Below are 14,066 nucleotides of genomic sequence, written 5' to 3'. Positions count from 1 at the left end.
AGAACTTGAATATTTATTGCTGTTTTGTTCTTATGAATGTTGCTTTTTTAAGTTTAAGATTCAGTTGCTGATCTTTCAGTGGACAAGGAACTAAAGAAGAAACCCCATTGCACAGTTTGCAAAAAATCAATGAAAGGCCATAGATTTGTTGCAGACTGTCCAAAAAATCAGGAGGAGCAACACAAAAGTTTCAGCCAGTTTCCAGTTCCTATTATTTAATATATATTAATAAGAGACGTGACCACAAAAGTTGTTCAGCTGTAGACTTTTACCTCGCATTTTTCATGGTCAAATATCAAGTATCACTGTTGAATTAGACCGTATAAATCTTCATGATATATCTATTAACAGCAAATTCTAGAAACTGAAAATGTTGCTCAAGGTTTAAATTTTGGGGTCAAGAATTTTATACAGTGAGTTTAGAAAATTTTACATAGTGAAGGCTGTTTGTCAATTTGGTGTGAATACAAGAGAGATATAAATTGTATTCTCATTCATTAAAGGGGATAGATCGCTTTAATCACTGTTTCACTCATCTGGATAGCCTGTGGCTGTCGCACCACACAACGAATTTGGTTCGAATGGCATGGTATGCACAGGTACGCCTGGTAAATGCCATATTGTTCTATAATCAGCAGGGAAAAAAAAGGTTAGGCAATGCGGTCGATGGTTCAGAGGAATGCCCTGCCTAGAATTTTTAATGAAACAAGTTATAGCATAAAGAAATATAAATAATATGAAAATGAAAGTCAACGGGGAAACGTAATCTTTCTTGTTGCTCAGCTAAAAGCAGTGTTATAAGTAGTGAGGAGTTGAAACTGGTTTTTTCATAATAAACAGTACTTGGCACAATAGAGTTAATAATGCTTCTAAAAAATAATGTTTCTTATAATATTGAGTATTTACTATCAATTTTATCTGACATCAATTTTGCTTCATCGAAAAGCTCAAGGCTGAAATGGATAAGAAAGTACTAAATCTCAAAGCGAATTAGCAAACAGAGAACAAGGTAACAAATGCAACTAAATTTGAACTTGTAGAAGGGCCAACAAAAGAGGATCTATCCGCATTTTATATGGCCCTCAGCAGAGCAAATCAAAGGCTGTTCTACTCAGTACTATTGATGATCACAGTGATTCTTTTGTATTCAAAAGTCATGAAATCCTGAAAATACCAGATCTTTTTCAAGAGACTTATATGAGGCAGTCCTATCCTGAACTGATACAAAAGTGCTTTGAAACAACTATTAGCATAACACAAGAGGAGATAAAGCAGATTGAAAGAGATGCTGTGTCACAATCTCAAAGTGCAGCTTTTTTATTCATAGAGCTGGAAGAATTTGGGCCTCACAAAGCAAAGCAGCCTGTCACACAAACCCAGCTCTGCCTTCACAATCCTTGATAAAAACAATTTGCTATCCTCAGCTATTTCAATTTACATTAAAGGCAACAAGTCATGGTTGCACACATGAGGCTAGTGCCATCCAGGCATATAAAAACACATGGTGAAAAATCATTGTAACTTTAAAGTCACAAAAAGTGAATTGCTTGTAAATGAAGAGAGCTTCCTTTTCTACATGCAACCTGTGACCTTTTTTGTTCTTGCGATTGTTGTGGTGAAGGATGTTGTGAGGATAAATGTCCTTACTGTTTGAAGGAGTTCAATTTTGAGGACTATGTTTTAAAGAAATTGTCTTGTCTGGAGAAAGATCATCATGGAGAATATACATGAAAAGGTCACATGCCTACTATTATCAAGTTCAACGCCAACTTTTCACAACAAAGGGATTGTACAATGAATTGTATGTGGTTTTAAAGAAGGTTTGGCCCAGTTTGTATTTGAGCTCATATTTCCAGATGAGACCAATTGGGAAGCCCAAATTCCAAAATTAACGGTATTTTGGAAATCTTGCATTCTTCCTGAAATTCTTGGGAGATGGTACACTAGCAAGACCAACCTGAAAGAGGTGCCAGCCAGCCATATTTGCTATTTCAACACACCCTCATCATCGCCACTTATCGCCTGTTCAAATGATGTTTGCTCAATCAAAGAATTTCACATTGATTGCATTCTTCCATCAGCTGTGTCCAAAACCCCCAAAAAGTGATATTGTCCACACTGCAGAAAGTTACCTGAATTCAGGCCACCTCAAAGGAAAAGAGAAAGCAAAGTTTTACAAAAAGTGCAATTGCCAGAAGATTTTTTAGCAAATGAGACCATTTGTATCCAGTGGCGAAGCCAGCTCTGGAGAGTTGGTCATGCACTTGGCCAAAAAAATAAACAGGGTTTTTGGCACCACAGCAAGGTACCCAATTTAAGTTAAGGCTAGATCAGTTCCCTTGAGAAAAGTGTTTTCAGCTATTGTGAAAATACCCAGAAAAGCCTTAGGTGGGCATAAAACTTTTCAAAATTTGCAAAAGAATAATTTTCAGAACTTTCTTTAGACATGTTTTGAAGAAGCCTTGGCTTTAAGTGCTAAACATGTTTTTAAATTCTGAAATTAAAATTTTAACTTGTTTTTAAACTCTGACATTCAATTTATTAATATTTACTATTTGAAGTGGAGAAACGACTTAAAAAGATTTGTCATCGATTAAAGCTGAAGATGGTTGGATGAACGATGTGATCATACATCAATCACAGTTTCTTTTGAAAGAGAAGAACCCAATGATTGAAGGATTTCAGTGGCCTACCCTTGGACCTGCAAGAAATTATGATGCTGTCTCATCAGAGTTTGTTCAAATAATGCATCCAGGCAATAGTCACTGGGTTCGTGTGAGCTCCATTGGCTGGCAGAATGATGAAATTTTCTGATTGGCTGGCATACAAAAGCCTTTCCTGTGAGAAGCTTTTTGATGATTTTATATTTTGTATTAATGTTTTCCTGATCGCCATATTATCTTGCACATGTTATCACAACTATCTAAAAAGCTTTAAGTATATACAAGAGCTTTAACATAAAAGTCCATAATATTTGGATTGGTTTGGTTTGGACCGAGTTTTCTTTTATTAAGTTTGATGATTCCTAGATAGTGTTCCATTGCTAGATCAATGGGAATATTGTGTCCTGGACCAGTCTTGGAATTGATGGATTCATGTTGAGGGTACTGAAGGGTCAGGCTCAGGTGGATTCATGTTGAGGGTACTGAAACCGCAAACTGACAGTGGGGGTTGGCTGCCCCCATACTGAAATGTAATGCTCTCATGCTGTGACTGGAAGTCCAGTCCAAGTATAAGATCAGCACAGAGCCCAGGAAGGACTGAAAAGCAAAGGTTGGAGTATTTCTGGTTCTTGTATTCAAGGTTAGAGCTACAAGTTCCTGTAACATTGGCTGATAAGGCCGTAGGAGCCATGGAAACAGCACTACTAGATCGTTTCACAGTCAGCCCAGCCCTTTTAACTAGATTTGGGTGGATGAAACTCTCAGTGCTGCCACTGTCAAATAGTGCCTTCACATTCAAGTTTCCTAGGCTGATTGTAGCTGTTGACTTTGAAAGAGACCCAGGACTTTGAGTAGCGGCTATAACAGGTGAGTGTAGAGATGCTGATACCCTTGAGGTAGCTTTACTTTGACAAACTTTGGCATAGTGTTCCTTTTTTTGACACTTAGCACATGTAGCATCCTTTGCAGGACACTTAGATCTTGGGTGCCTGTTGTTGCCACAGAAATAGCAGCTGGAAGAAGTTGTTTCTACAGCAGCAACCAGAGTTACTCCTGGCTATCTAAAGACTCAGCAGGAATAGCAGCATTGATGAGTGTGTTTGGAGTTGAATATGACTCAGAACTCTTCATGGCTGACTCAAGAGATCTAGCCTGATCGAACATGGTTTTTAAGTCGAGGGTTTTGTTTTCCAAAAGTCTTTGGCGTATGATTTTGGACTGTAATCCAGCAATAAATGCATCTCTTATACTCTCTTCACAGTATTGTACAGCTGTGACGTTCTTGAAGTTGCAATCTTTGCTTAATGCTTTCAGGGCTTGTAAATATTCGTCCAATGTTTCAGTTGGAGCTTGTTTCCTAGTAGCTAAAAGATGACGAGCAAAGACTTCGTTTTTCGGTTTGATAAAGAGAGTCTGAAGTGCTTCAATCGATGTTTTATAATCTTCACAATCTTCTATGTGTTGAAAGATACTTGGGGAGACAAAATTGGATAAGACTGCAAGTTTATCTAAACCTTCTTGTGGTAAAACGGCCAAGAAATTATCAAACGTACGTTTCCAGTGAAGCCATTCCTTCGCCGCTGTTCCACTGTTTGGATCGGTTTCTAGTCGCTCTGGCCGTAAGAATCTATCCATGTCCTCTTGAGAATATTGTTGATTAAATTGTAGTGAGATTAACTACTATATTGACCTAAAGTTAGGCTTTAATCAACAATAAATCTAAACTAAATGACAAACATGGCGGCCACTGATACAGACGACCGCTGACAACAACAACTGCTGGCCCACAGGCCACAGGGAACTAAAAGTCATGAAATATGTCCATACAAGTGAAGATCATTTATTATGACACAATGGCTGACTGCTCCACTTGAATGAATTATTGCACTTGTCACAAGTCTGCAGAACTTGCACCATGGTTCCTTTTTTAAACATTTCCACAGATGTTTCCTTATGGTGGCATTTGAAGCGGAACATTGTGAAAAGGGAAATTAGCATTGACTGGAACACTATAAATTTATTTTCATCTTCTGCTGGCAGCTTTTGATCAGCACTGAAAGAAGAAAAAAATTTTAATAGAAGAAAATGGACTACATATAAAAACGTAACAACCAATGTGTTCACCTGATAGTAAGAGTGAATCACATGAATTTCTAAAACAACGTTTCTGAAGCTAACTCTCAAGCTTCTGGAAGTAAGAACAGCTGGTTTTGAAAAGTTGCGAAGGGAGGCTATGCTGAAGTCAACTTTTAGATGCCACACCTATGACCTCACCTATGGTCACACCTCATGTACTTGCATTTATGTTTAACATTTTATGTTGCATATACGAAATCATTCAAATTATTCACTGAGACTCTTAGGCTAATAGAAATTATTCATTCTGGGAAAATCAATAGCATGATCAACTTGTCAGTGCCTTTGAAGAAATTGCATCAAAGACTTTTCCATTTGATCAGTGGTCAAATGAAAAATCTGTGACGTTCAATTAGCAGTCAATTATTGTGTAAACCGGCCTTTAAACAGTAGGTGCGTTTTCTGGTGGCAAATCTTGCATTCCTTGGTTACAAATCTTGAGATTTCTCAGAAAAAATATTAATGCGACGTATAATTGTAATAAGAAAAAAATGTTTTTGGGCTATTGATTCTGGTTGAATTCGTTACCTTCGATATTCTACATTTTGTATAAGTACAAAATATCACGAAATTGATGAAAACGATAACGCTGTGAAGCATAGAGAAGCTGGGAGATCTTTGAAGCTAATTTTGAAGATTGAGCTACTTCATGTTGAATAGAGATCGGTCATGAATACGCAGTGAATACCCTAGACGGTACTTTAACCAATCAAAATGCTCCTTTCCATGAATAATATTTACCGTTAATCAGCTAAAACAATGCTCCTGTACGCTGAGAAATATGCAGCGTACAGCCTCAAAGTTAGTTCAAAATAGTCTCGTTTTGAGATCGATATAAACAGTTAATGGACATCGGAGCCGTTGGAGTGATGGAGCTTCATGAAAAACAGTAAATATGACTTAATTCAAAAACTATTGCAATGTCCGTATTACTGTTTCATAATCATTCTCTCATTTGACCCCTAATCTTAATCTACCAACAGCAAAGTGGAAAGGTAAGGTAGGCTTCTGCATAATACTACATTGACTCAGATCTGCTCCCTTTAGAAATACCAATTTTGTTATTGCTTGTCAATCAGGGATGCTTCTGTTTGCATTATGTGATAGAATTAAAGTAAATGCAGATAGGCCTGGATAATATCGTTATAGTTGTCTAGTGCATTCAGTTATATTGTTGGCCTTTTTTGTTTGCATTATTCGAGCGCATTCAGTTGCATTATTGTGCAGTCTCGTCTCATTACCTTCGATTCTTTCAACCATTAATTTGTATCGAAAATATCACTATTAGGTCTTGAAGAAAAAAGTCTTTACTGCATACCACAAACCATTTATAACTCGTGTAATGCTCCATGTGAATAATTTCGAAACTTTCGAAAGCCCTATTGTTGATATGTTTTACTGACTTTCAATGATATGTTTTGATTTGAATTACTTTTGATGAAACGGTTAGTGGTAATTTGATGCAATGTATGAGTTCTAAGAGTATATTTGCGTTGGGTTCTTCAGCAAAGTATCGTTTTCATCATAGTAATGCCCTGACAGTGCAGTACTTGCAAATGAACCAAAAAGAAAATTAGATAAAATTTCAATAGCTAGTCCTTTTAATCTTCCTATTATCCCCTTATTTTCATCAAGCCCCATTGAGCCACACCCTGCTCCACCCTTTTGTTAAATAGAGAATACCCAGTTGAAAAAGTCACGCTACGCCACTGCTTCCCCTATATAATCATATGATGCCACCACTCTTTTCCATAGTCTATTTCAAATGTATGCAGCAAACAACTTTTTTTTGTTCAAATTCAAAAACATTTCATCTAAACTCTAAAGCGCATGTTTCAATTTGAACTCACTTCACTCTGCTGGCAGATGAGTTTGTTTTCCTTTGTCTGTTTTTTGTGGATCCGCTTTTTCAATACATACTGGTTCACTTCCATCAGAAACATCGTTGTCATCATCATCATCATCATCATCATCAATATTTACTTTGTTCTCCCAGACATCCAGCATGTCATCTTCAGTCTCATCTCCGTCGCTGCTGTAAGTTCAGAGAAATCTGAGTCAACAACAGTCTCAGTCTCATCTAGTTGGCTCAAGGAAGTGGGCTGAGAAAATATAGAAAATGTTCGATAATTTTTTATAGCAAGGCACTGTTAGAATGGAGAGGTCTTAAAGTGCATCCTTTGACAATAACCTAGAATGGCACAAAAGTTGAGCATTTTCCGAAACATAGCAATGGCTCTCCCGAGTTCCAAACAACTGCCAACCCGTCTCCCTTTGAATTTTGTATGCCACCATGGGTCCCTTTTTTTTAACTTTAAATTTTTCGAATGCAACATATTTTTCTTTTAACAATTTTATACATTTCCCTATTCTACATATCCCTGATAAATATGTTAATTAAAGCTGTCACTTTTACTCACGTTTTGTGTGTTCTTTAGTTCTTGAAGCTCTTTCTTTAGTCGGCTGTTGCCCTTTTGGTAGTACAACAACTTTTTTGAAAGAATGTCACATTTTTGACAAGGTTTGTTGTCGTTAGGTGGATACTCTTCGTGAGCAATCACTGATATGGGCATGTCTTCATCCGACCCAATAGAGATATCAGTAAAGGTGCAAAGACAACCCTATTTCCGTACACATGATGTTTTAATTATTAGACAGCAACAGCATTTTATAATTTTTCCTGCAGACACGCAAAAGCCTTCCATGGTGGTCATGCAAAACACTGTCTTTTAGAGACAACGTTACACAAAATTGTATTGTTTGGCATCTATAACCAATCAAGCTGGGAACTTCCTTAGTGAAATTTTTTGTAAGCATTAACAACCCTTGTTTGTGTCACTGGGAAAATATATAATGAGTCACTGTCTATTATCATGCACTGTCTGCTATTCTTTTATTTGTAAATAATAGAAAGTATGTGTACACCTTACCCCTCAACAACTTTTCTTCAATTTTAAAAAAAGTTATGTTGACCATATGTATTTTTGCAAAATTGAGGGGTGGATAATTACAACCCCCATTCACAGTAGAGAACAGTGGTGTCATACGTACTTTTCTTTTGAGGTGCCTTTGCTGACGCTTTGAGGGAAGTGATTCGGGGGGGCTTCCTGCCGCATCAATTGAAGGAACAGCACCAATTTCAAGTCTGCGCTGTCTGGTAATGCCAGTAGAAGTACTTTCCAAAGTGATGTCTACGCGTCTTACAAAATTAATAGGTTTGAAATGAATAGAACAGAGAGCGGACAAAGATGACGGAGTGAAACCAGCCCTGTGTCTTCTTACAAATTGCACCCATAATCGACGCTGTTTTTCATCTTTCGGGAACGCATGCATAGAAATTCCAGGAGTATGGCTATTATTCTTACAGCTAGTATCGTTCGGTGCACCAGCACAGCAATATTTGCTACCTTTAGGTCGTTTTTTCTATCCTCCTTGTCTGCCACATTTCAAATGCACGCGATAATCTGACATCGTTGTTGCACTAACACACCATAATACGTCATGAATTCCTGAAATTCCTCTTTGGTTGCGTTTTTTTATTCGAACAAAAACTAACGAAAATCCGTACTTTGGAGCTTGAAATAAGTGCATTATGCAAGATATGCAAGAAAAAACTATAGCATTCGATTCAGCGCTCTTAGCTTGATAGGATTAGGCAATAAAAATGTTTTTTTATTTTTTTTCATTTTTCATGTCAGTAGCACTTAAAGCCTTGTGTTTCCTCATTCAAAGTGAATTCTGCATCTTGCATTTGTTTTCATGAGCTTTAATTCACTTGAATGAAACTTTCCATTATATAAGAATGGGGGAAGTTCTCGGAAACACCTGGCAGAAGAATATCTGATATTAAAAACCCCTTATCTGCTAGTATAATATCTCCTGCTTCAAAATGATGTAGCACTCCAGATTTCTCAACAATGGCTTCATCAGTTGTTGAGCCAGGAAACAGCTTGCTTACATAAGTAATGACAGCATTTGGTGCAACCCCAATGAGTTCATTCCTCTGTATGTTGAACAGATCAGTTTTTGTCCACTCATCGAGCCAGGGGCAGCGACCTCAATATCTGTGCAGTCAATTATCATTTTACAATGGCCAAATAATGAAAATGATTCAGGCATAGAAGATCTATTCTTTTCCCTTGATGGCACAGTTTTTCAACAGCCCTAATAAAATCATAAAGCAGCTTGCAGCGTACATGAACAAGTGTCAGTATTATATTACTGATCGTTGAAGTGCTACAGTGAAAAAGCTGTTGTACTTTCATTAGGGTTATAAAAACCTGATCCTTCAACAAAACTTTGTCAACTTTCAGCCATCACTTGCAAACCGTCTTACATAATTTACAACGATAAAGAATATATCCTAATTTGTTAGGCCAGTCTCCACGCAAATTACCTCATCTTATAATGATAATACAGAGAAAACTTCCCTCTGTTGATTTATAATCTTATTAATGTTTCTTATAATATGACGATAATGACAAAAACGAGCTTCCCTGAGTGTGAAACTGGATCAAACTTAAAGAACCTAACCTGTTGATGCAAAACATGGCTTAACTTTTCAATCTTTTATAGCTCTACAGTCGCATTGCATCAAAGCTGAAAAAGCAATGCCCTGACTTTGCCGAACCTTTTGGTACTGATCAAGCACACATACACTGCCGCACAAAGTGGAAGTGCTTCAGTACATCTTTGCAATTAGGAGTTGGCTTACGCCACATATCTCCAAAATCCAGCAGCATAGTAGACTGCATGCCTTTAAATTTGAAAACTGTGACAATTCTATTGAACAATGTTTGATAGTTCTTTTTGAAAATATTTGAAAACAGACATCTTTATTGCATTAATCAGCTTATAGTGAGTAAATTGATATAAAGACTAAATAGGTGAAACTGTCATGAAATGAAGAAGTGACCTAGTCAGACAGTTACGCATAAAACAGATCCTGACAAAATGACTTTTTAAAAAATCTGAATGCAAAAAACAAAGCAAAACTAGTAACAAGTTGTCAAAAGTTCATTTTCTTTAAGATTTCTGAACTGTTAAGATATTTCAGTTTTTGTTCAAGCTTCTTGCTACATTTTCTGAACTAAATCACTATCATTACAGCAGCAAAAACATGAAAAAATAATAAAGGGTTGCCATTGTTCATAAAAAGTCACCGGCAGAATGAGTCTCCCTCTTGCTTTTTCTTCTAAACCTCTTTTGCGGTTCCTTTTTATTTTAATCAACTTCTTCTTGTTTTAGCTATATCATTGGAAGTTTTTCTTGCTATTTCCAACCTTTGCACTGATTTAATGGCTGATGATTTTCTTGTATGCACTGCAGCCTTTATGCCTAGCTGTTTTAAATGTTGCTCCTATTGAAAACTTGCAAGCTGCCATTGATACAGCTGTTTCAAGCGTATACCTTCCGACATAAATAATTTTAGAGAAAATTCTTCAAACAACACTGTGAAAAGATTCATTGCTATTTTGCTTCGATTCACAGGAAGATCTTTTCAGTAAATCGTCATTAGCAAGGCGTTGAAAAACTGGAACCATTTTCTTTACTACATCTGATGACAATGTAGCATGAGCCTTGTGACTTCCAGAGCTGTTGCATTTTGCAAGGTCTCTCTGCCAGAAACACCAAGATGTAGCACCAGGGGGACAATGATTATGCTTTGGGTTTGCATACAAAGAATTGCAAAAATCCGTTTCTTCAGAAGTGGCACATGATTTGAGTGTTCCTTGGCAGTTTTGCCATAACAATTTTGTATTCTTAGCACCATGTCCTTTGTCACCTTTCCTTTGCCAGAGATTGGACTGCCCTCTCTCTGCCTTTAAAGTATCAATTAGCTTTCTTAGAGCAGTGCCCATCCTTTTAGAGACATGGTTTATACACTCCTCCTTTGTTATCTGCTTTTCCTTCCATACACATGCAAATTTGATACAGCCTTGAATGATTTGCTGTTTCCATCACAGAGCATGGTAACACAGCGCAATTTGTCTTTCTCTATTGACCTTCTCCACAGTCTCTTTGCACATTCCATCTTTATTGCATTTGAAGATCCATTGAAGTTTTTTGAGCAATTTGTTCCATACTTTTCTGCCTACTCTATGATTTGCTCTGCATCTTCTGCGATCTTGCATTTTATACAAAAATTTGACAGGACCACGAAATCAATAAGAAGGCCAGTTTCTAAATCAATAACTGAAGCCAGCCATTTTAGACATAGATGATATCATTTTGTCATTTAATAAGGGTTATTGAGGAGGTGTGACACCTCCACACACACCGGTCGCAACACCGGTTGTCTAATAAAATGGCGATAGTACGAAACCAATGCTACAGAACTAGGGATCTTGTTACAATTCTTAGGTGCGGGGTAGTTCTTAATGTAATAGCGATCTTATCCGGTTTAGGTTTAATGCCATCCTTACCCACATCATGACCTAAATGAAGTACTTCTCGCAGAAATGACATTTCTGTGGTTTAAGTTTGAGACCTTCAGTACAAAAACGATCAAAAACAGACAAACAAATTTCTAACATGTTGTTCAAATGACTTTGAGTAAACTATAACATTGTCTGAAAACACCATACAACGTTGCCAGGGGAACCAACTTAGAACCAGTTGCATCATTTTCTGAAAAGTAAAGCTTGCATTAACAAGACCCATAGGCATAGCCTTAAATTCAAAATTACCCTGTCTAGTACAGAAGGCAGTTTTTTCCATGTCATTAGGATCCATTTGAATTTGCCAGTATCCTGAAGCAAGATCAAACATTGTTAAATTTGCAAGGGTCACCTAAAGAATCAAGTACTTCGTCAATATGTGGCATAAGGAATATCTGTTTCTTAGTTATTAAATTTAATTTTTTAAAATCAATACAAAAGCGAGAAGAGCCATCTTTTTGGCAACAATTACTAACGGATGTGACCATGGACTTTTCAATTTTTGGATTATACCTTTATTAAGCATATCTTGTATATGTTTATCAACAGTATGAAGTTCTCTGAGGGATCCTATAAGGTTGTTGCCGGAATGGAGGGTGTTCAACTGCATCGATCTTGTGAGTAAAACAATGAGCTCTAACGAAGTCAGACTCAGATTAGTTGTAAATATGATATTCAAGCAAAGATTTAATCAAAGATACCATCTCGTATTCTGATAAACTACAATTTGATAAATCAATGTTATCAATCCAAGAAGTAGAAGAATCAGAATTCAACTCACTCTTGACTTTTTCAATGTTTCCTTTGTCAATCATTTCTGCCATCCCTAGACAAGTTCCTGCAAATATTTTGACTGGGAAACTGTTAGTATGTGCAATTCTAACAGAGATTTGAACGTCATCAACATATGCAATACAGCAAGCAGGAAAAAGTAAAGATTTTTTGCTAGCTATCTCCTGCTTTGGTTCGACAAGGATGGTGCACTTACAAGAACAGCTTCACTACGCGCAGGCAGTTCCGAAGATTCAAAGACACACACAGGAACTTGGTTAGGGCCCTTAAGGACACTTACAAGGACATACTGCTGTCCTATCTTAATTTGTATGTTTCCTAAATCTAACTTTGCGCTTCACTTTTTAAGAAAGTTTGTTCCTAGCAAGTCTTACTCTACAGAGGTTGTACCTAGAACGTGAAGATCTTTGCCAGTAGGCGTTCTAGCTCTAATATTACACGGTTGCAACTCTAATACTGTTTTAGAATGTTTTGTTTACAAGATTTAACAATTCTGAACTTAATATTGTAATGCCTGGTCCAGAATCGATAAAAATATCTGTTTGATAATTTGTGACATTAGCATTGAAGGTGACACATCGGTATAGATTGGTTTGATCTACATTGTTACATTCATATGGGGATTTTTGAATTCACCCTTAGCTGCATCACACCCCATTGGTGACAAGTGAGCAGCATTACCTAGTTCTTTGACTTCTTTAGACCAAACTTCTTAGTAGTACAGCTCCAGGCTCGATGTGTCCCAGTCTCCTTCAAAAATTACATATTGCTTGCCCATCATTGCTCTTAAGGTTACAATTGCTTGGCCAGTTTTGCCTTCTCCCATAATTTGGTAGTGCTGATGGGGGCTTGGATTTAGCTAGAGCAAAAGTTAGCAGGTCCTGGGTATGACTTTAAACTGCATCCAGTAGCAGGGTTCTGGTTCGGGAGATCCAGAGTTCTGGGGAGTATGGAGCGACCCCTTAACTGCTACTGCTCCCAGGTCCACTTTGACCCAGGGTGGTAGTACCTGACAGGGTCCCATGTATGGGTCAAATACGCCCCATCTATGGGTTAAATAGACTGGTACTGGCAGCAGGGTACCAGTAGTTCCAGTTGATGGAAGAGTCTTCAGGGACCAACAACTTTTGGAGCACGTGGTCGGGCAAGAGATCCTTCAGGACCTTGGCCGAGCACACCAGAACGCAGTGTCACTGGGTACTCAAGGAGAGGAGATGGGCACCATTGAGTACTTCTTGCCTATTGAAACACCCATGGAATGACAATTAACTTCAACCTCATACCGGATCCGTCGGGGCCCGGGTCAACAACAGCCGCGCTGTCTCCTGGAGCCTCCAGGGGAGGCAGTGTAAAGTATACAACTGGAGTGGAGGGTGTGGAGGGAAGGAGAGCCGGGAGAGCCAGAGGAAACAGAAAAGTGGCGAAGGTAGAGACAGCAATTGGTACATGGAATGTCAGAACGTTGAAGGCATGTGGAAAAGCGGAGGTTTTGGTACAAGAAATGGACAGACTGAATTGGAACATCCTCTGCATATCTGAAATGAGATGGAAGGGCATTGGTGAAGGAACAACAGAAGAAGGACACAAGATTTGGTACATATAGACCAGGCTACAGTGGCGGTAGGTACCACCTCAGGGCGGAGAAATTCAAATGGATATTTTCAGGTAGCTATGAGTCTGGTTACTTGGAAAAGTGATGGTGAACGGGAAATTGTTGGGGTTTAAGGGGTAAATACGGGGGTTAAAGTTCGTCATATTAGAATATTACCTCTGCGGAGGAGCCACTGTTTTGTTTACGACTTCAGAGCATGGCAAGTGCTTGTTATCATAAAAAAGTAATCTAGAGGGAGTCTTTTAGAGCCTCTTCTTTAAATTCCGACATATTGCTACAATAAGAGTCGTCACGTGACCAATTTTTACCCCTTACCATATTTGGAAGGTGAGCCTTTTCTAACAGAATACCTGAAATTTTTTTTGTTTAATACTCTTAAATGTTAAAATAATGTATAAATCAGCAAGATTATTCTACAACCGA

General features: G+C 37.8%; 1 protein-coding gene, 1 long non-coding RNA gene and 1 pseudogene across 2 annotated transcripts; all 3 read right to left on the bottom strand.

Annotated features, from left to right (window-relative positions):
- Positions 1 to 769: 769 nt before the first annotated feature.
- Positions 770 to 8,612, bottom strand: LOC148959119 (uncharacterized). Its single transcript, XR_016144297.1, has 2 exons — positions 7,220 to 8,612; positions 770 to 6,901 (listed from the first exon to the last, which is right to left on the bottom strand). It is a non-coding gene; the product is annotated as an uncharacterized LOC148959119 (long non-coding RNA).
- LOC148959120 (uncharacterized) lies at positions 3,711 to 4,298 on the bottom strand. The gene has a single exon (XM_089111451.1). It carries the CDS (start codon positions 4,296 to 4,298, stop codon positions 3,711 to 3,713), a length of 588 nt encoding a protein of 195 aa, XP_088967577.1.
- On the bottom strand, positions 8,522 to 9,064 carry LOC135693501 (uncharacterized; annotated as a pseudogene).
- Positions 9,065 to 14,066: the final 5,002 nt, after the last annotated feature.

Source organism: Rhopilema esculentum, chromosome 11, assembly GCF_057945365.1.
Source record: "Rhopilema esculentum isolate cy_ngs chromosome 11, ASM5794536v1, whole genome shotgun sequence".
NCBI lineage: Eukaryota > Metazoa > Cnidaria > Scyphozoa > Rhizostomeae > Rhizostomatidae > Rhopilema > Rhopilema esculentum.
Note: the sequence above shows the minus strand (reverse complement) of the source record. Positions and strands in the feature narration are given on the sequence as shown.

Excerpts from the sequence above, each read along its gene's own strand:
- LOC148959120 (XM_089111451.1), bottom strand. The coding sequence starts at position 4,298 with ATGGATAGATTCTTACGGCCAGAGCGACTAGAAACCGATCCAAACAGT.